The sequence below is a fragment of the Bolinopsis microptera genome, chromosome 10 (genome assembly GCF_026151205.1).
Source record: "Bolinopsis microptera isolate Bmic1 chromosome 10, MBARI_Bmic_1.0, whole genome shotgun sequence".
NCBI classification, from domain to species: domain Eukaryota; kingdom Metazoa; phylum Ctenophora; class Tentaculata; order Lobata; family Bolinopsidae; genus Bolinopsis; species Bolinopsis microptera.
Window position 1 is genome coordinate 17,493,776 of NC_087081.1, and position 23,746 is coordinate 17,517,521.

General features: G+C 46.7%; 2 protein-coding genes and 1 long non-coding RNA gene across 4 annotated transcripts in view; 1 reads left to right on the forward strand and 2 right to left on the reverse strand.

Moving 5' to 3' along the window:
* Nucleotides 1-5,495: 5,495 nt before the first annotated feature.
* On the forward strand, nucleotides 5,496-20,335 carry LOC134822480 (uncharacterized). The gene is made up of 8 exons (XM_063833592.1): nucleotides 5,496-5,616; nucleotides 7,015-7,112; nucleotides 7,460-7,561; nucleotides 9,268-9,409; nucleotides 9,616-9,738; nucleotides 15,532-15,842; nucleotides 19,173-19,323; nucleotides 19,587-20,335. The coding sequence occupies exons 1-8, from the start codon at nucleotides 5,554-5,556 to the stop codon at nucleotides 19,941-19,943; spliced, it is 1,347 nt and encodes a 448-aa protein (XP_063689662.1). The 5' UTR covers nucleotides 5,496-5,553; the 3' UTR covers nucleotides 19,944-20,335.
* On the reverse strand, nucleotides 20,331-21,012 carry LOC134822489 (uncharacterized). The gene is made up of 2 exons (XR_010161195.1): nucleotides 20,842-21,012; nucleotides 20,331-20,712 (listed from the first exon to the last, which is right to left on the reverse strand). It is a non-coding gene; the product is annotated as an uncharacterized LOC134822489 (long non-coding RNA).
* Nucleotides 21,013-21,283: 271 nt separating this feature from the next.
* The window catches only part of LOC134822485 (splicing factor U2AF 35 kDa subunit-like), a 47,682-nt gene continuing 45,219 nt past the window's right edge, over nucleotides 21,284-23,746 (reverse strand). For both annotated transcript variants that reach the window (XM_063833599.1, XM_063833598.1), the window contains 5 exons: nucleotides 23,563-23,666; nucleotides 22,385-22,414; nucleotides 22,171-22,245; nucleotides 21,844-22,008; nucleotides 21,284-21,688 (listed from right to left, as the gene is read on the reverse strand). In XM_063833599.1, the coding sequence (XP_063689669.1) occupies nucleotides 21,634-21,688; nucleotides 21,844-22,008; nucleotides 22,171-22,245; nucleotides 22,385-22,414; nucleotides 23,563-23,666 (429 nt within the window). In that variant the 3' untranslated portion in view covers nucleotides 21,284-21,633. The remainder of the gene's footprint in view (nucleotides 21,689-21,843; nucleotides 22,009-22,170; nucleotides 22,246-22,384; nucleotides 22,415-23,562; nucleotides 23,667-23,746) is intronic.

Here is a 23,746-nt window from a genome sequence, read left to right on the forward strand (position 1 = left end):
GAGGGCACCCCGGCTATTATTAAGGGGTGTAGGAAGAGGGCCCCCCGGCTATTATTAAGGGGTGTAGGAAGAGGGCACCCCGGCTATTATTAAAGGGTGTAGGAAGAGGGCACCCCGGCTATTATTAAGGGGTGTAGGAAGAGGGCACCCCGGCTATTATTAAGGAGTGTAGGAAGAGGGCCCCCATGTTATTATTAAGGGGTGTAGGAAGAGGGCATCCCGGCTATTATAAAGGGGTGTAGGAAGAGGGCACCCCGGCTATTATTAAGGGGTGTAGGAAGAGGGCCCCCATGTTATTATTAAGGGGAGTAGGAAGAGGGCACCCCGTTATTATTAAGGGGAGTAGGAAGAGGGCACCCCGTTATTATTAAGGGGTGTAGGAAGAGGGCACCCCGGCTATTATTAAGGGGTGTAGGAAGAGGTCACCCCGGCTATTATTAAGGGGTGTAGGAAGAGGGCACCCCCGGCTATTATTTTCAGACAGCCTGTTGCAACTATTCTTGTGACCATACGAAGGATAATCATAGATTACTCTTATCTTACTGCTACGTTATCACAATAGCAAACTGTACAACAATACAATCAACAATGCGAGCACCTAACAGCCTGTTCATTGGTTACCATATAAGTAACCACATATAGTAACTGACCATAGTAACCATAGTAACCATAGTAACCCCATAGTAACTAACCATAGTAACCATAGTAACCCCATAGTAACTAACCATAGTAACCACATCATTCTTACCGTCATTGCTCATTAGTTTCACAATTCTTGGCAAAGTTAAAGGAATGATGACTAAAACCCACTAAATGGGCGGCTACAAAGTGTGTCGAACTATTGTACACTAGTAGTTCTGCTATAGCCTATATATAGTAGAACTACAAGTATATATATATATATATATATATACTATAATGTTCCACTAATACTATATATATTGTGAAATGTATAATGTATAGAGTATTAGTAGAACTATCAGATTTGTTCCTGTAAGATCACCTAACAGCTCAACCCATACTTACACTCGTCATAGCAACTACAATACCAGTACAGTGTACTGAGTACACCTAACTAACAGCTCATTATCTTATCTTACTCTTTACGTTATCATGACAGCTACACTACCACTGTATATACTACTACATACTATATACTATATATACTATATATATACTATATATACTATATATAATACTATATTAAATACTACTACGCAGTGTAATCAACAATTCCCGTCCTGATAAACCAGCACTAGTATTACTTGTGTATTATTTGTGTGTTCTGGTGTATTACTAGTGTATTATTGGTGTGGAGTAGGTTTCGTGTTACCCACGTGTTTTCTAATTCTTCTGTCATTTTGTATGGTCATATTCATAAACTTCTCAAATTGTATATAAGTGATTAGGAAGGTTGCAGGGGCTGCCAAAGTTGCTACAGTTTTCGGAATTTTGACACGATTCTTTCAAATGAGATGAGGCACTTGGCCCACAATTTTCCCAATCTACCCCCGTCCCCCCCCCCTCCCCCGATATGTCACTACATAACCAATCTACCTCCCCCCCCCCCATATGTCACTACATAACCAAGCTACCCCCCCCCCCCATATGTCACTACATAACCAATCTACCTCCCCCCCCATATGTCACTACATAGCCAAGCTACCCCCCCCCCCCATATGTCACTACATAACCAAGCTACCCCCCCCATATGTCACTACATAACCAAGCTACCCCCCCCCCCATGTGTCACTACATAACCAATCTACCCCCCCCCCCCATATGTCACTACATAACCAAGCTACCCCCCCCCCCATATGTCACTACATAACCAAGCTACCCCCCCCCATGTGTCACTACATAACTAAGCTACCCCCCCCCCCCCCCATATGTCACTACATAATCAAGCTACCCCCCCCCCCCCCCATATGTCACTACATAACCAAGCTACCTCCCCCCATAAGTCACTACATAACCAAGCTACCCCCACCCCCCCCCCCCCCCCCATATGTCACTATATAACCAAGCTACCCCCCCCCCCCCCATATGTCACTACATAACCAAGCTACCCCCCCCCCCATATGTCACTTCATAACCAAGCTACCCTCCCCCCCCCCATATGTCACTACATAACCAAGCTACCCCCCCCCCATATGTCACTTCATAACCAAGCTACCCCCACCCCCCCATATGTCACTACATAACCAAGCTACCCCCCCCCCCATATGTCACTACATAACCAAGCTACCCTCCCCCCCCCCATATGTCACTACATAACCAAGCTACCCCCCCCCATATGTCACTTCATAACCAAGCATACCCCCCCCCCCCTATGTCACTACATAACCAAGCTACCCCCCCCCCCCCCCCATATGTCACTACATAACCAAGCTACCCTCCCCCCCCATATGTCACTACATAACCAAGCTATCCCCCCCCCCCCTCCCATATGTCACTACATAACCAAGCAACCCCCACCCCCCCATATGTCACTACATAACCAAGCTACCCCCCCCCATATGTCACTACATAACCAAGCTACCCTCCCCCCCCCATATGTCACTACATAACCAAGCTACCCCCCCCCCCATATGTCACTTCATAACCAAGCTACCCCCACCCCCCCATATGTCACTACATAACCAAGCTACCCCCCCCCCCATATGTCACTACATAACCAAGCTACCCTCCCCCCCCCCATATGTCACTACATAACCAAGCTACCCCCCCCCCATATGTCACTTCATAACCAAGCATACCCCCCCCCTATGTCACTACATAACCAAGCTACCCCCCCCCCCCCATATGTCACTACATAACCAAGCTACCCTCCCCCCCCCCCATATGTCACTACATAACCAAGCTACCCCCCCCCCCCCCATATGTCACTACATAACCAAGCTACCCCCCCCCCCCATATGTCACTACATAACCAAGCTATCCCCCCCCCTCCCATATGTCACTACATAACCAAGCAACCCCCCCCCCCCCCATATGTCACTACATAACCAAGCTACCCCCCCCCCCATATGTCACTACATAACCAAGCTACCCCCCCCCCCCCCCCCCCATATGTCACTACATAACCAAGCTACCCCCCCCCCCCCCCATATGTCACTACATAACCAAGCAACCCCCCCCCCCCATATGTCACTACATAACCAAGCTACCCCCCCCCCCCCCCCCATATGTCACTACATAACCAAGCTACCCCCCCCCCCCCCCCCCCCCCCCATATGTCACTTCATAACCAAGCTACCCCCCCCCCCCCCCCCCCCATATGTCACTACATAACCAAGCTACCTCCCCCCCCCCCCATATGTCACTACATAACCAAGCTACCTCGCTCATCACTCCAAGTATAACTCATCTCCGCGTTGTTGCTGTGCTGTACACTGCTGTACATTTAGTTCGTTTGTATAGCTACACAGATATCGCCTTCCCAGTTTAGCACACCGAATATAGTAAAACTGTCTTGACACTTGCAGTGTAGTAGTTACCATAGTAACTGCACATTGACAGTACACTATAAATTATACATTATACATAGTGTATAATGTATACATTGACAGTACACAGATTAGTTACTGATAGTACACATTGACAGTACACAGATTAGTTACTGATAATACACATTGACAGTACACAGATTAGTTACTAATAGTATACATTGACAGTACACAGATTAATTACTGATAGTACACATTGACAGTACACAGATTAGTTACTGATAGTACACATTGACAGTACACAGATTAGTTACTGATAGTACACATTGACAGTACACAGATTAGTTACTGATAGTACACATTGACAGTACACAGATTAGTTACTAATAGTACACATTGACAGTACACAGATTAGTTACTGATAGTACACATTGACAGTACACAGAGTAGTTACTGATAGTACACATTGACAGTACACAGATTAGTTACTGATAGTACACATTGACAGTACACAGATTAGTTACTGATAGTACACATTGACAGTACACAGATTAGTTACTGATAGTACACATTGACAGTACACAGATTAGTTACTGATAGTACACATTGACAGTACACAGATTAGTTACTGATAGTACACATTGACAGTACACAGAATAGTTACTAATAGTACACATTGACAGTACACAGATTAGTTACTGATAGTACACATTGACAGTACACAGATTAGTTACTAATAGTACACATTGACAGTACACAGATTAGTTACTAATAGTACACATTGACAGTACACAGATTAGTTACTGATAGTACACATTGACAGTACACAGATTAGTTACTGATAATACACATTGACAGTACACAGATTAGTTACTAATAGTATACATTGACAGTACACAGATTAGTTACTGATAGTACACATTGACAGTACACAGATTAGTTACTGATAGTACACATTGACAGTACACAGATTAATTTCTGATAGTACACATTGACAGTACACAGATTAGTTACTAATAGTACACATTGACAGTACACAGATTAGCTACTGATAGTACACATTGACAGTACACAGATTAGTTACTGATAGTACACATTGACAGTACACAGATTAGTTACTGATAGTACACATTGACAGTACACAGATTAGTTACTGATAGTACACATTGACAGTACACAGATTAGTTACTGATAGTACACATTGACAGTACACAGATTAGTTACTGATAGTACACATTGACAGTACACAGATTAGTTACTGATAGTACACATTGACAGTACACAGATTAGTTACTGATAGTACACATTGACAGTACACAGATTAGTTACTAATAGTACACATTGACAGTACACAGATTAGTTACTGATAGTACACATTGACAGTACACAGATTAGTTACTAATAGTACACATTGACAGTACACAGATTAGTTACTAATAGTACACATTGACAGTACACAGATTAGTTACTGATAGTACACATTGACAGTACACAGATTAGTTACTGATAATACACATTGACAGTACACAGATTAGTTACTAATAGTATACATTGACAGTACACAGATTAATTACTGATAGTACACATTGACAGTAAACAGATTAGTTACTGATAGTACACATTGACAGTACACAGATTAGTTACTGATAGTACACATTGACAGTACACAGATTAGTTACTGATAGTACACATTGACAGTACACAGATTAGTTACTGATAGTACACATTGACAGTACACAGATTAGTTACTGATAGTACACAATGACAGTACACAGATTAATTACTGATAGTACACATTGACAGTACACAGATTAGTTACTAATAGTACACATTGACAGTACACAGATTAGTTACTGATAGTACACATTGACAGTACACAGATTAGTTACTGATAGTACACATTGACAGTACACAGATTAGTTACTGATAGTACACATTGACAGTACACAGATTAGTTACTAATAGTACACATTGACAGTACACAGAGTAGTTACTGATAGTACACATTGACAGTACACAGATTAGTTACTGATAGTACACATTGACAGTACACAGATTAGTTACTAATGCTGAAAAAGGCGCTTGTTATTTGTATGACTGAGAGATGAAACCGTGTTTTGGAGGTCTAAATAGTGCTCCTGGGGGAAGAAGGAAGAAGCTGAATGCGGTACGTAGTCACACTGTAGTGTACCCCCCCCCCCCCCCCCCCCCTCACCTTGTTTTAGCTATTTCAGAGTCCAGGCCCTCCCTTTACAATTAAATAATATGCTGTAATCGATTAAAAACTGAGAATCGTGTGAGTGTGATGTAGTCATGTACAAAATATACAATATACACATTATACATATACAATATACACATTGGCAGTACACAATATACAATATACACATTGACAGTACACAATATACAATATACACAGTACACAATAAACAATATACACAGTACACAATACACAATATACACATTGACAGTACACAATATACACATTGACAGTGCACAACATACACAGTACACAATATACAATATACACATTGACAGTACACAATATACAATATACACATTGACAGTACACAATATACAATATACACAGTACACAATATACAATATACACATTATACATATACAATATACACATTGACAGTACACAATATACAATATACACAGTACACAATAAACAATATACACAGTACACAATATACAATATACACATTGACAGTACACAATATACACATTGACAGTGCACAACATACACAGTACCCAATATACAATATACACATTTACAGTACACAATATACAATATACACATTGACAGTACACAATATACAATATACACATTGACAGTACACAATATACACATTATACAATATACACATTGGCAGTACACAATATACAATATACACATTGGCAGTACACAATATACAATATACACATTGACAGTACACAATATACAATATACACATTGGCAGTACACAATATACAATATACACATTGGCAGTACACAATATACAATATACACATTGACAGTACACAATATACAATATACACATTGACAGTACACAATATACAATATACACAGTACACAATATACAATATACACATTATACATATACAATATACACATTGACAGTACACAATATACAATATACACAGTACACAATAAACAATATACACAGTACACAATATACAATATACACATTGACAGTACACAATATACACATTGACAGTGCACAACATACACAGTACCCAATATACAATATACACATTGACAGTACACAATATACAATATACACATTGACAGTACACAATATACAATATACACATTGACAGTACACAATATACACATTATACAATATACACATTGGCAGTACACAATATACAATATACACATTGGCAGTACACAATATACACATTGACAGTACACAATATACAATATACACATTGGCAGTACACAATATACAATATACACATTGACAGTACACAATATGCAGTGTAATATGAACAGTTTTTTACAGAGTGTAAAATTAAAACATTGAAATGCACATGAATATACAGTGCTCCATTTCAGATCAAGGAGTTTGAGGATGATATGGAGAAGAGAACTAAACGTCTCCACTCTCAATTAGAGGAACTCACTGATTTAGTGGACTCGCTCGAGATAGACAGGTTCTATACTATTACTTATTCAATGTGATTTAGTCTTATGGGAACCTATGCATGGTAGAGCACAGCAAGGCCGACCAAGACAAAGCTACTTGTATATGTTACTGAAGGAAGAACCCTGACACGGGACAGGGATTATCGAGGGGTTATCTGGTGTAGATCAGACTATTAGTTGAGCACTGTGCTATATTTGTATATAATATATTATATAATATATAGTTTTGTGGAACATCACTTGCCGACGATCGACCGTGGAATGGCTTCCAGGGAAGTGATGTTGCATATACAGTATACACATTATATAGTGTTACAAGTGTAGCAGAGCTGTAATTATCTTGGCAACTTCCCAGACACGAGCTGATAGGAGAAGGACTGATAGCAGAGGATCCGGACACTCTGATACTATCTGACGAGGCGATACACCGGAGATACGATATCATCACTAAATACCGGTAACCAATAGTTACAAGCAAATAGCTATTCCATACTAGTACTACAAGCAAATAGCTATTCCATACTAGTACTACAAGCAAATAGCTATTCCATACTAGTACTACAAGCAAATAGCTATTCCATACTAGTACTACAAGCAAATAGCTATTCCATACTAGTACTACAAGCAAATAGCTATTCCATACTAGTACTACAAGCAAATAGCTATTCCATACTAGTACTACAAGCAAATAGCTATTCCATACTAGTACTACAAGCAAATAGCTATTCCATACTGGTACTACAAGCAAATAGCTATTCCATACTGGTACTACTGCCGTACTGGCTTTTGTAAGATTGTAGCATTGTAACAAAGACTTTTTGCAGTGATTTAGTTACACCCCTGCTTAGTATAAACTGTACTGTGCACTGTGTACTGTGTACTGTGCACTGTTGGGCTACACTTAGTATAAACTCCACCCTCCCCAGGAGTGAAGTGTACTGTGTACTGTGTACTGTGTACTGTGTACTGTGTACTGTGTATAAACTCCACCCTCCCCAGGAGTAAGGTGTACTGTGTACTGTGTACTGTGTACTGTGTACTGTGTACTGTGTACTGTGTACTGTGTACTGTGTACTGTGTACTGTGTACTGTGTACTGTGTACTGTGTACTGTGTACTGTGTATAAACTCCACCCTCCCCAGGAGTAAGGTGTACTGTGTACTGTGTACTGTGTACTGTGTACTGTGTACTGTGTACTGTGTACTGTGTACTGTGTACTGTGTACTGTGTACTGTGTATAAACTCCACCCTCCCCAGGAGTAAGGTGTACTGTGTACTGTGTACTGTGTACTGTGTACTGTGTACTGTGTACTGTGTACTGTGTACTGTGTACTGTGTACTGTGTACTGTGTATAAACTCCACCCTCCCCAGGAGTAAGGTGTACTGTGTACTGTGTACTGTGTACTGTGTACTGTGTACTGTGTACTGTGTACTGTGTACTGTGTACTGTGTACTGTGTACTGTGTACTGTGTACTGTGTACTGTGTACTGTGTACTGTGTACTGTGTATAAACTCCGCCCTCCCCAGGAGTGAAGTGTACTGTGTACTGTGTACTGTGTACTGTGTACTGTGTACTGTGTATAAACTCCACCCTCCCCAGGAGTAAGGTGTACTGTGTACTGTGTACTGTGTACTGTGTACTGTGTACTGTGTACTGTGTACTGTGTACTGTGTACTGTGTACTGTGTACTGTGTATAAACTCCACCCTCCCCAGGAGTAAGGTGTACTGTGTACTGTGTACTGTGTACTGTGTACTGTGTACTGTGTACTGTGTACTGTGTACTGTGTACTGTGTACTGTGTACTGTGTACTGTGTACTGTGTACTGTGTACTGTGTACTGTGTACTGTGTACTGTGTATAAACTCCACCCTCCCCAGGAGTAAGGTGTACTGTGTACTGTGTACTGTGTACTGTGTACTGTGTACTGTGTACTGTGTACTGTGTACTGTGTACTGTGTACTGTGTATAAACTCCGCCCTCCCCAGGAGTGAAGTGTACTGTGTACTGTGTACTGTGTACTGTGTACTGTGTATAAACTCCGCCCTCCCCAGGAGTGAAGTGAACTGTGTACTGTGTACTGTGTACTGTGTACTGTGTACTGTGTACTGTGTACTGTGTACTGTGTACTGTGTACTGTGTATAAACTCCACCCTCCCCAGGAGTGAAGTGAACGATAACATGTCCACTTCTATAGATCTGAAACACCACATCACAAGGCTTCACAGACTGCTGCTGAAAGGGGAGACACTACATGATTCCATATACCTCCACTTCGACTCTCCTAAGCCATCCTCCTTACAGGTTTCACTTTACTTCATAGGCAATACAACTAAAGAGAGCCCAACAAATGAGTGTCTTTGAAATGTGACAGTGATCAAGGCTATCTGCAATTTAAATCGGTTTGAAGGATGTAAAGTTACAGGTTTATAACTCATAATGAATGTAAAACAAAGTGAATAAAAATAATAATTGTAATCTTCTTGTCCTTTTACCACCCTGTCCCCCAGATCCTGAAGAGAGAGCTGTCCCGACTAGAACAACTGAAACAAGAGAAACTAGAGGCGTACGTGGGGGGTCTCAGGGAGGAGATAGTTAACTTCCAGAAACTGTGCTTCCAGACCAGATGCGAGGTAAGTGTTATATAGGCGTACGTGGGGGGTCTCAGGGAGGAGATAGTTAACTTCCAGAGACTGTGCTTCCAGACCAGATGCGAGGTAAGTGTTATATAGGCGTACGTGGGGGTCTCAGGGAGGAGATAGTTAACTTCCAGAGACTGTGCTTCCAGACCAGATGCGAGGTAAGTGTTATATAGGCGTACGTGGGGGGTCTCAGGGAGGAGATAGTTAACTTCCAGAGACTGTGCTTCCAGACCAGATGCGAGGTAAGTGTTATATAGGCGTACGTGGGGGGTCTCAGGGAGGAGATAGTTAACTTCCAGAAACTGTGCTTCCAGACCAGATGCGAGGTAAGTGTTATATAGGCGTACGTGGGGGGTCTCAGGGAGGAGATAGTTAACTTCCAGAGACTGTGCTTCCAGACCAGATGCGAGGTAAGTGTTGTATAGGCGTACGTGGGGGGTAGGTAAGTGTTATATAGGGGGGGGTGTCATGTCCGTCTATGTCCGCCTATGTCCTGTCCTTTTTGGATTCTATGAGACAACGGACGTGTTTTTTGGGACATAGGCGGACACGGACGGACATTGGCGGACTCGGACGGACATTGGCGGACTCGGACGGACATAGGCGGACCCGGACGGACATAGGCGGACTCGGACGGACATTGGTGGACATTAGCGGACATTGGTGGACATTAACGGACAAACATTTTGAGAATTTTTCGCAACTTGTATTATAATCTTGTACAAAACAAACGACTTATTAATCACCCTAAAGCTATTAATAGCTTTAACTTATTATATCAAATTATATAGGGACCCAGGAAAAGGCCCCAGGAGGAGGAGGAGGAGGATGACTGGGGAGGAGGAGGACTGTTGAGGACTGATGAGGAGGACTGAGGACGAGGAGGAGGAGTAGGAGGAGGACTGAGGAGGGGAGGAGGAAGAGAACTGGGGAGGATCAGGAAGACCCAGGAGGAGGACCCAGGAGGAGGAGGAGAAGGACTCAGGAGGATGACTCAGGAGGAGGACTGAGGAGGACTGAGAAGGAGGAGGACTGAAGAGTACTGGAGAGTACTGAGGAGGATGGCTGAGGAGGATGGCTGAGGAGGATGGCTGAGGAGGATGGCTGAGGAGGATGACTGAGGAGGATGACTGAGAGGGAAGAGGAGGATCAGGAAGACCCAGGAGGAGGAGGAGGAGGAGGACCCAGGAGGACCTAAGAGGAGGAGGAGAAGAACTGAGGAGGATGACTCAGGAGGAGGAGGACTCAGGAGGAGGACTCAGGAGGACTGAGAAGGAGGAGGACTGAGAAGGATGGCTGAGGAGGATGACTGAGAGGGAGGAGGAGGAAGAGGAGGAAGAGGACTGAGGAGAAGGACTGAGGAGGAGAAGGAGGACCCAGGAGGAGGAGGACTCAGGAGGAGGAGGACCCAGGAGGAGGATGACTCAGGAGGAGGAGGACTCAGGAGGAGGACTCAGGAGGACTGAGAAGGAGGAGGACTGAGGAGGATGGCTGAGGAGGATGACTGAGAGGGAGGAGGAGGAAGAGGAGGAAGAGGACTGAGGAGAAGGACTGAGGAGGAGAAGGAGGACCCAGGAGGAGGAGGACTCAGGAGGAGGAGGACCCAGGAGGAGGACCCAGGAAAAGGCCCCAGGAGGAGGAGGAGGACTGGGGAGGAGGAGGACTGTTGAGGACTGATGAGGAGAACTGAGGACGAGGAGGAGTAGGAGGAGGACCCAGGAGGAGGAGGAGGAGGAGGACCCAGGAGGAGGACTCAGGAGGACTGAGGAGGAGGACTGACGATGACTGAGAAGGAGGACTGAGGAGTACTGAGGAGGATGGCTGAGGAGGATGGCTGAGGAGGATGGCTGAGGAGGATGACTGAGGAGGATGACTGAAAGGGAGGAGGAGGAGGACTCAGGAGGGGAGGAGGAAGAGAACTGGGGAGGATCAGGAAGACCCAGGAGGAGGACCCATGAGGAGGAGGAGGAGGACTGAGGAGGATGACTCAGGAGGAGGAAGACTCAGGAGGAGGACTGAGGAGGACTGAGAAGGAGGAGGACTGAAGAGTACTGAAGAGTACTGAGGAGGATGGCTGAGGAGGATGGCTGAGGAGGATGGCTGAGGAGGATGGCTGAGGAGGATGACTGAGGAGGATGACTGAGGAGGATGACTGAGAGGGAGGAGGAGGATCAGGAAGACCCAGGAGGAGGAGGACTGTTGAGGACTGATGAGGAGAACTGAGGACGAGGAGGACCCAGGAGGAGGAGGAGGAGGAGGACCCAGGAGGAGGAGGACTCAGGAGGACTGAGGAGGAGGACTGACGATGACTGAGAAGGAGGAGGACTGAGGAGTACTGAGGAGGATGGCTGAGGAGGATGGCTGAGGAGGATGGCTGAGGAGGATGACTGAGGAGGATGACTGAGAGGGAGGAGGAGGAGGACTCAGGAGGAGGACTCAGGAGGAAGAGGACTCAGGAGGAGGACTTAGGAGAAATGAGAAGGAGGACTCTGGACTGAGGAGAACTGAGGAGGAGGAGGAGGAGGAGGACTGAATAGGAGGAGGAGAAGGAGGGGGACTCGGAGAGGACTGAGGACTCGGAGGACTGATGAGAAGGATGAGGAGGACTGAGGACCGAGGAGGAAGAGGAGGAGGATGAAGAGGAGGAGGAGGACCCAGGAGGAGGAGGACTGAGGAGGAGGACTGAGGAGGATGACTGAGAGGGAAGAGGAGGAGGAGGAAGAGGAGGAGGACTCAGGAGGAGGAGGAGGAGGACTGAGGAGGACTGAGAAGGAGGAGGACTGAGGAGGAGGAGGAGGAGGACTGAATAGGAGGAGGAGGAGGGGGACTGGGGGAGGACTGAGGAGAAGGATGGAGGACTGAGGAGAAGGATGAGGAGGAGGACTGAGGAGGACTGAGGACTGAGGAGGAAGAGGAGGAGGATGAAGAGGAGGAGGAGGAGGACCCAGGAGGAGGACTCAGAAGGAGGAGGAGGACTGGGGAGGAGGAGGACTGTTGAGGACTGATGAGGAGGACTGAGGACGAGGAGGAGTAGGAGGAGGACTGAGGAGGGGAGGAGGAAGAGGACTGAGGAAGATCAGGAAGACCCAGGAGGAGGAGGAGGAAGAGTAGGAGGAGGAAGCATTTAAATGTTATTTCCATTTTTGTCCGTTTTTGTCCATTTTTGTCCGTTTTTGTCCGCTCTATTTTTTGTCCGTTTTGAAAATATAGGGTACCGAACGGACAAAAAACATGATCCCCCTATAACAGCAAAAATTGAACATTTTATTTAGCAATTTAGGTGTCCATTAATGTCCGCTAATGTCCGTCTATGTCCGCCTATGTCCGTCTATGTCCGTCTATGTCCGCCTATGTCCGCCTATGTCCGCCTATGTCCGCCTATGTCCTGTCCTTTTTGGATTCTATGAGACAAGCGGACATAGACGGACGTGACACCCCCCCCCCCCCCTATATAGGCGTACGTGGGGGGTCTCAGGGAGGAGATAGTTAACTTCCAGAAACTGTGCTTCCAGACCAGATGCGAGGTAAGTGTTATATAGGCGTACGTGGGGGGTCTCAGGGAAGAGATAGTTAACTTCCAGAAACTGTGCTTCCGGACCAGATGCGAGGTAAGTGTTATATAGGCGTACGTGGGGGGTCTCAGGGAAGAGATAGTTAACTTCCAGAAACTGTGCTTCCAGACCAGATGCGAGGTAAGTGTTATATAGGCGTACGTGGGGGGTCTCAGGGAGGAGATAGTTAACTTCCAGAAACTGTGCTTCCAGACCAGATGCGAGGTAAGTGTTATATAGGCGTACGTGGGGGGTCTCAGGGAGGAGATAGTTAACTTCCAGAAACTGTGCTTCCAGACCAGATGCGAGGTAAGTGTTGTATAGGCGTACGTGGGGGGTCTCAGGGAAGAGATAGTTAACTTCCAGAAACTGTGCTTCCGGACCAGATGCGAGGTAAGTGTTGTATAGGCGTACGTGGGGGGTCTCAGGGAGGAGATAGTTAACTTCCAGAAACTGTGCTTCCAGACCAGATGCGAGGTAAGTGTTATATAGGCGTACGTGGGGGGTCTCAGGGAAGAGATAGTTAACTTCCAGAAACTGTGCTTCCGGACCAGATGCGAGGTAAGTGTTGTATAGGCGTACGTGGGGGGTCTCAGGGAGGAGATAGTTAACTTCCAGAAACTGTGCTTCCAGACCAGATGCGAGGTAAGTGTTATATAGGCGTACGTGGGGGGTCTCAGGGAGGAGATAGTTAACTTCCAGAAACTGTGCTTCCAGACCAGATGCGAGGTAAGTGTTATATAGGCGTACGTGGGGGGTCTCAGGGAGGAGATAGTTAACTTCCAGAAACTGTGCTTCCAGACCAGATGCGAGGTAAGTGTTGTATAGGCGTACGTGGGGGGTCTCAGGGAAGAGATAGTTAACTTCCAGAAACTGTGCTTCCAGACCAGATGCGAGGTAAGTGTTATATAGGCGTAAGTGGGGGGTCTCAGGGAAGAGATAGTTAACTTCCAGAAACTGTGCTTCCAGACCAGATGCGAGGTAAGTGTTATATAGGCGTACGTGGGGGGTCTCAGGGAGGAGATAGTTAACTTCCAGAAACTGTGCTTCCAGACCAGATGCGAGGTAAGTGTTATATAGGCGTATGTGGGGGGTCTCAGGGAGGAGATAGTTAACTTCCAGAAACTGTGCTTCCAGACCAGATGCGAGGTAAGTGTTGTATAGGCGTACGTGGGGGGTCTCAGGGAAGAGATAGTTAACTTCCAGAAACTGTGCTTCCAGACCAGATGCGAGGTAAGTGTTATATAGGCGTAAGTGGGGGGTCTCAGGGAAGAGATAGTTAACTTCCAGAAACTGTGCTTCCAGACCAGATGCGAGGTAAGTGTTATATAGGCGTAAGTGGGGGGTCTCAGGGAAGAGATAGTTAACTTCCAGAAACTGTGCTTCCAGACCAGATGCGAGGTAAGTGTTATACAGGCGTACGTGGGGGGTCTCAGGGAAGAGATAGTTAACTTCCAGAAACTGTGCTTCCAGACCAGATGCGAGGTAAGTGTTATATAGGCGTAAGTGGGGGGTCTCAGGGAAGAGATAGTTAACTTCCAGAAACTGTGCTTCCGGACCAGATGCGAGGTAAGTGTTATATAGGCGTACGTGGGGGGTCTCAGGGAAGAGATAGTTAACTTCCAGAAACTGTGCTTTCAGACCAGATGCGAGGTAAGTGTTATATAGGCGTACGTGGGGGGTCTCAGGGAGGAGATAGTTAACTTCCAGAAACTGTGCTTCCAGACCAGATGCGAGGTAAGTGTTATATAGGCGTATGTGGGGGGTCTCAGGGAAGAGATAGTTAACTTCCAGAAACTGTGCTTTCAGACCAGATGCGAGGTAAGTGTTATATAGGCGTATGTGGGGGGTCTCAGGGAAGAGATAGTTAACTTCCAGAAACTGTGCTTTCAGACCAGATGCGAGGTAAGTGTTATATAGGCGTATGTGGGGGGTCTCAGGGAAGAGATAGTTAACTTCCAGAAACTGTGCTTTCAGACCAGATGCGAGGTAAGTGTTATATAGGCGTATGTGGGGGGTCTCAGGGAAGAGATAGTTAACTTCCAGAAACTGTGCTTTCAGACCAGATGCGAGGTAAGTGTTATATTGGCGTACATGTGTAATCATAATTTAATATAATTTGTTTCTGTCCAGCTTATTATGTTCTACTAATTAATATGATTGACAGAAAAAGTAGTCGCCCCTCAGTAGTATAGGATATACTGTATATATATATACTACTCCCCTCCCCAAGGTGTCCAGCAGCTCAGACACAGCCCTCGACAGAGATAGTGAGCTAAGGACCAGCTCCACAGATACCCTCGACCTGCCCGACATCATCCTGGGTGACATAGAGAACAAGGACCACCTCTCCAATACTAACCTCATATACGAGACTACAAAGGACACAGATAACAATGAGGTGTTGTCCAGGGACAATGGTAGGATCTCAATAACGGAATATGTGCCTCAACTGGAAGAAGAGCTGGAGACCTGGGAATCCTTTTACAGAAGTAACTATGATGTGTTCGAGCTGATCAGAAAGTGGAAGGAGCTCAATGACAGGTTGGAAACAAGATTCTTATGATCGTATTACTAATAAAATGACAGTGATGGGGGAACTACCCCCCCCCCCCCACTGTGAATACCCCCCACTGTGAATACCCCCCACTGTGAATACTTCCCCCACCCCCACTGTGAATACTTTCCCCACCCCCACTGTGAATACTCCCCCCCCCCACTGTGAATACTTCCCCCACTGTGAATACTTCCCCCACCCCCACTGTGAATACTTTCCCCACCCCCACTGTGAATACTCCCCCCCCCCCCCCACTGTGAATACTTCCCCCACTGTGAATACTTCCCCCACCCCCACTGTGAATACTTTCCCCACCCCCACTGTGAATACTCCCCCCCCACTGTGAATACTTCCCCCACTGTGAATACTTCCCCCACCCCCACTGTGAATACTTTCCCCACCCCCACTGTGAATACTCCCTCCATCCCCCACTGTGAATACTCCCTCCACCCCCCACTGTGAATACTCCCTCCACCCCCCACTGTGAATACTCCCTCCACCCCCCCACTGTGAAAACTCCCTCCACCCCCCCCCCCCCCTGTGAATACTCCCTCCATCCCCCACTGTGAATACTCCCTCCATCCCCCACTGTGAATACTCCCTCCACCCCCCACTGTGAATACTCCCTCCATCCCCCACTGTGAATACTCCCTCCATCCCCCACTGTAAATACTCCCTCCACCCCCCCCCCCCACTGTGAATAATTCCCCCACCCCCACTGTGAATACTCCCTCCACCCTCCCACTGTGAATACTCCCTCCACCCTCCCACTGTGAATACTCCCTCCACCCCCCCACTGTGAATACTCCCTCCACCCCCCCCCCCACTGTGAATACTCCCCCCACCCCCACTGTGAATACTCCCTCCACCCTCCCACTGTGAATACTCCCCCCACCCCCACTGTGAATACTCCCTCCACCCCCCCCCCCCCCCCACTGTGAATACTCCCCCCCCCCCCCCCCCCACTGTGAAAACTCCCCCACCCCCCCCCCCCCCACTGTGAATACTCCCTCCACCCTCCCACTGTGAATACTTTCCCCACCCTCCCACTGTGAATACTCCCCCCATCCCCCACTGTGAATACTCCCTCCACCCCCCCCCCCCCCCCCCACTGTGAATACTCCCTCCACCCCCACTGTGAATACTCCCCCCCCACTGTGAATACTTCCCCCACCCCCACTGTGAATACTCCCTCCACCCTCCCACTGTGAATACTCCCCCCACCCCCACTGTGAATACTCCCCCCCCCCCCACTGTGAATACTCCCCCCACCCCCACTGTGAATACTCCCCCCCCCACTGTGAATACTCCCCCCACCCCCACTGTGAATACTCCCCCCCCCCCCCCCCCCCCCACTGTGAATACTCCCCCCACCCCCACTGTGAATACTCCCCCCCCCCCCCACTGTGAATACTCCCCCACCCCCACTGTGAATACTCCCCCCCCCCACTGTGAATACTCCCCCCACCCCCACTGTGAATACTCCCCCCCCCCACTGTGAATACTCCCTCCACCCTCCCACTGTGAATACTTTCCCCACCCTCCCACTGTGAATACTCCCTCCACCCCCACTGTGAATACTCCCCCCACCCCCACTGTGAATACTCCCTCCACCCCCACTGTGAATACTCCCCCCCCCCCCCACTGTGAATACTCCCTCCATCCCCCACTGTGAATACTCCCTCCATCCCCCACTGTGAATACTCCCTCCCCCATCCCCCACTGTGAATACTCCCTCCCCCATCCCCCACTGTGAATACTCCCTCCATCCCCCACTGTGAATACTCCCTCCACCCCCCCACTGTGAATACTCCCTCCCCCCACTGTGAATACTTCCCCCACCCCCACTGTGAATACTCCCTCCACCCCCACTGTGAATACTCCCTCCTCCATCCCCCACTGTGAATACTCCCTCCATCCCCCACTGTGAATACTCCCTCCACCCCCCCACTGTGAATACTCCCTCCCCCCACTGTGAATACTTCCCCCACCCCCACTGTGAATACTCCCTCCACCCCCACTGTGAATACTCCCCCCCCCCCCCCCCACTGTGAATAATTCCCCCACCCCCACTGTGAATACTCCCTCCACCCCCCACTGTGAATACTCCCCCCATCCCCCACTGTGAATACTCCCTCCACCCTCCCACTGTGAATACTCCCTCCACCCTCCCACTGTGAATACTCCCCCCACCCCCACTGTGAATACTCCCTCCACCCCCCCCCCCCCCCCCCACTGTGAATACTCCCTCCACCCCCCCCCCCCCCCCCCCCCACCCCCACTGTGAATAATTCCCCCACCCCCACTGTGAATACTCCCTCCACCCTCCCACTGTGAATACTCCCTCCACCCCCCCACTGTGAATACTCCCCCCATCCCCCACTGTGAATACTCCCTCCACCCCCCCACTGTGAATACTCCCTCCACCCCCCCACTGTGAATAATTCCCCCACCCCCACTGTGAATACTCCCTCCACCCCCACTGTGAATACTCCCTCCACCCCCACTGTGAATACTCCCCCCCCCCCACTGTGAATACTCCCTCCACCCCCACTGTGAATACTCCCTCCATCCCCCACTGTGAATACTCCCTCCCCCATCCCCCACTGTGAATACTCCCTCCACCCCCACTGTGAATACTCCCTCCACCCCCCCACTGTGAATACTTCCCCCACCCCCACTGTGAATACTCCCTCCACCCCCCCACTGTGAATAATTCCCCCACCCCCACTGTGAATACTCCCTCCACCCCCACTGTGAATACTCCCCCCCCCCCCCCCACTGTGAATACTTCCCCCACCCCCACTGTGAATACTCCCTCCACCCCCACTGTGAATACTCCCTCCACCCTCCCACTGTGAATACTCCCTCCACCCTCCCACTGTGAATACTCCCTCCACCCTCCCACTGTGAATACTCCCTCCACCCCCCACTGTGAATACTCCCCCCCCCCCCCACTGTGAATACTCCCCCCACCCCCACTGTGAATACTCCCTCCACCCCCCCCACTGTGAATAATTCCCCCACCCCCACTGTGAATACTCCCTCCACCCCCACTGTGAATACCCCCCCCCCCCCCCCCCCCCCATGTGAATAATTCCCCCACCCCCACTGTGAATACTCCCTCCACCCCCCACTGTGAATACTCCCTCCACCCCCCCACTGTGAATACTTCCCCCCCCCCCCCCCCCCCACTGTGAATACCCCCCCCCCCCCCCCCCCCCCCCCACTGTGAATAATTCCCCCACCCCCACTGTGAATACTCCCTCCACCCTCCCCCCCCCCCCCCCCCCCACTGTGAATACTTCACACTCCAGGTTTGCAGAGCTCGAGACGCCCTCGCCTGATAAATACAACAATCGAGGGGGTTCGTTGTTACAGTCACAGAAAGAAGCAGCTAAGATCTCTAAAGAAATACCCAAGATCGAGAGCAAAGTTCTGGCTGAAGTGGATAAAACTATTGGGGAGGTTAGTCTTTAGAGACATACGAATTAGGGGTCGTCACATATTACGTAATCAGCCGAGGGGGGAGGGGGGTTTCCAAATGATTACGCTAGTAGTAGTGTAATTTTGACACAATAGCTAAAGGGTTAAAATTGGCCAAAAAGTGATGACGTAATATGTGAACGACCTCTTATTAATATTAGCTGAATAAAACTGTATAATTTTGTCCTCCATTTTCAAAGGTAAGGTATGTTTCATTAAGTTAACCACGTGACACCCTATTCCAGGAGATCCGAATAAACGGGTTGAGTTTAGAAGACTACTTTGTGGAGAACAGAGCCACCACTTCTCTCTCCCGGATCAACAGTTTGCGGAGGTCTCGTAACAAGTCAGGTAAAGGACCCAGACACTCCCCCTCAAGTGAGGATCACAGTATAGCCAGGACGCGGAGTCTACGTGAGAAGGCTAGCCCCGACACCAGGAACTGTAGAGTGAAATCCCCCAGATCCAGTGTCAGCATTGCAGACAGTAAGAGTACTGTAGATGCCTTGTCCAGGAATTGTTACGGCCCCACGGCCACGTCTAGGAGGTCTATGAAAAAGAGGGTTTCAAGAGATGCTGGTTTGGACAAAGTTGGCCGTTGAAGTGAATCCAGAAGCTGCTATTTTCAGATCTTAAGAAGCTAGAACGGTAACTGCTTCCATTATTTGCAATCAAGAGATAGAAAAGAAATAGCTATGTACAATATAGTACAGACAGTACTTATGTACCCATTTCAATGTCAACAGAATCACAGATCTGGTATAACAGAGGATAATGTCAGTTCAAAACGGTGGGCAGGATGTGAACTAGTAATATAGGGTTGATAAGGACGCGAACAAGAGGCGAGCAAGGGCTGTTGCTGGTTTTTGTTGTCTAAAATGAATTGTTGCGTACAGGCGATTTCAGTTGAGTTTTTAATGTACAGATTTGTTGTTCAGTGTGAAATAATTCTATTGTATGTAAAGATTGAGTGTACAAATTGAACAATATTTAAGCTATGCGTACTCAATAGGTTCAAAATACAAATATACAAAAACTATTAAATAACTTGAGTTAGGAAATAAATTATGACTGGAAAAACAAAGTTTAGCATTGAGGCCCAAAATTCACACAAAATAGTAATTGGAAAATGCAATCAAACAAAAATGAGTGGTAAAAACTTCACTCCTCGAAAGGGTCCGTATAATAATTCTAACTCTTCTACAGGTGGTATCAGTCCCACATGGCTGTGTTTGTAACTAGTATTTCCAATAATCAGTGGTGTTCCTTCCATGGTACTTGGTGCTTGTAGTTGAGGAGGAACCCAGTCCCCACCAACACGGCGCTAATGTGTAGGAAGGGCCGTATGGTGCTTTTGTTGGTTAAGTACTTCTGAAAAATTATTTATAATTTATTTAACGTCCTTTTTTGTCCGCTCGTAAGTTAACAATTTATCGTAATTTTACGCTATTTCTTATTTGAGAATTTCCCATATCTTCAAACCGAACATAAGATTGATACCTGGTTATAGAGGTTGGCCCATAGAGTTAACTGTCTTGTGACTGGTTTGACCCCGAGGTTCTTCTCAGCCCACTTTCCCACATCCCTCAGAGGAACCTCTGATACGGGCTCCATTACCTTATTTGGGCATAACGTGGTTACATTACCTTATTTGGACATAACGTGGTTACATTACCTTATTTGGGCATAACGTGGTTACATTGCCTTATTTGGGCATAACGTTATTTCTAAATTGTGGTCAGTAGATTTACGCTAGAACGGTCCAATATAATAAGAAAATCAGCAAAACAGGAAGATTTTCAGTTTACATACTATTAATGTAATGTTAGCTACTAGCTACGTGGGGGGGGGGGTACAGTATGCAGTACACTACGTGATACTGATTAGTAATTAGCCCCCCCCCCCCCTCCCCCAACTCTTAGCAAGACAGTGAAACAAACAATTAGAAACCAACAACTGATTTAACTTACACAGGTCAACTCTATTTCTGGGAATGTTCTATTCACAAATTTTAGAATCCTTATAAAATTCAAAATTAAATCCAACCCTAAAAGATCGTTAACATTAAGAGAAAATCAGGAAAAAATAGTGAAAACTACCTTAGAAAACTTGAAGGAGGATAAGTAAATAAGTTACGTTCAAATACGCGGTACACAGAATTATAAATGGACTTGACCTGAATCCAACATATAAAGTTCGTCTAATTCAATGTATTGAATACGATGTATGATAAATTAATATATTAAAACAGTCTATAGTTGCATTGATATACACAGTAAACTGTAGTGGCAACTAGTGCCTCCTCCGGTCCCTGTCTCTGTTCCTATCCTTGTCTCTGAAGCTATCCCTGATAATATTATGAAGTTAAGTTCAATGTGTTTATACGTATATCGTGTAGTCTGTCAATTTAAAAACAGCAGACTTCTTTCTCATTCATAGTGAACTGTAAAAAACAAGACAAGCTGGAGAATAGCTTGAGCGATGTAGTAACCACACACTCACCGACTGTCATGACCACCACGTGACCCCCACCCTCCGCCGCCTCCTCCACCTCCGCCGCCTCCTCCACGACCACCACCGCCTCCACCTCCACCTCCTCCGCCTCCTCCGCGGGGTCCTCCTCTACCGCCCTTGTTCCAATCAGTGAAGTGCTGCACTGTTCTCACTCTGAATAGAAATTAATGTTAGTAGCAGGAATCTAGAAGTTTCCTCCACCAAATATGCACATGAATCTCTGTAGCCAACTGCAGCCTATACACTTTGTGTACCAGTAAAATGATTGGATCTGAGCTTAAAACTAGAGATGAGATACCAAGATTCAGGACTTACCCTAGAGTCTTCTGCATTTCTCTTGAAAGCGTCTTGATGTGCATGAAATTACAGAATCCACCTCTAGAACATTCCCTGCAATATGTTGTATATTACCCATCCAATATTCATAGATTTCCAAAAGCTTCGCTGTAACATTTGGCGGGAATTTGAATTTTGCAACTCCAACGGATACTTTTCACAAAATATGTAAATTTTCCAATCGGGTACTTACGATAACTCGTGCTGTCTACAACTTGCTTCCCTGAAGAAATTTACTAAAGTTTTGACGTGAGACGATATCCCGGTAATAAGTTACAGCAGCCCAACTGACGTGATAGGCAGATGATTTGGGAGGCAAACTAGTACTTCGCGCACTAGCGCGCGCTAAAAATGCGAACGGTACTCTGGGTTTGTGTGGATGTGAAAATGTGCGCGTTACGTAAAGAATGGTTTCCTTTGTCCCTATTTGGCGAATTTCTTCAGAGCTCAGAAATCCGAATGTCCTTATAAGCTGCAACTATAGAGTACATATAACATAGAATCCTTTATTAATCTAAGTCTATCATAAACTATATGATTACTTAACATTGACTTGACACTGCAGTGCCAAACTTAAAATACAAGATAATCTACTAACTAGGCTAGATTTTGAGCTACGAGTCTGAGGACAAATCCCTTTTTGTTTCATTTCATTTAATCTTCGCTTCATTTTCTATATAAAGTACCCATGAGTCATCTAAAAAAACTTGTATAAACGCTGCAATGCTGAACCATTGTCAGAAAAAGTGGACTGTGGAGAATGTTAGGACATGTTTTGCGGGGTCCTGTTTATGGACCAGCGTTTTCCTCCCTCATTTTTGCAATTAATACGCTGAGCTTACCAGTTACACTCCCTAAAAGAATGTTATACCGATCAATGGGTATGTGGTAGTCTCTCTCAGAAGACAGGGGGGGAGGGGGACGCCCAACAGGGGGGGGGGTGGCGCCCAACAGGGGGGGGGGGGGACGCCCAACATGGGGGGGAGGCGCCCAACAGGGGGGAGGCGCCCAACAGGGGGGGAGGGGGCGCCCAACAGTGCAGGGGGGTGCCCAACAGGGAGGAGGGGCGCCCAACAGAACTTTTCCTCTTGAGGTGGGTCCTATATAAACTGTATCCTACACTGGAGGGACTCCATTAGACGCTACATTAGACGCTACAGGGGGGGGGGGCGCTATCTGTGATGACGCTGTGTTGAATTAAATTGAGGTATGTTTCGACTGAACGATTTTATACTTTTGCACCGTTCTAACTGCGAAAATGTAATACGTGTTTTCGAATATAATAGGCTAGGCGGGTTTATACTTTTGGAAGTTTGAGAATTCAGAATCTCCACCAGATAAAAATTACAAAGGATAAAATGAGACAATCACCTGAAATCAGTGACAGGGGAAAGTTCAGCATATATAGGGGATCCATTGTACCATCTGTTATTGAGAGCATCAACTGCTTTTTGAGTATCTTCTTCTCGCCGAAACTAAGGGTGTTTTAGCCTGTGATGAGTTATAATGATGTATACCATGATACCAGTATAAGATTATTTCTTGTATTTACAGT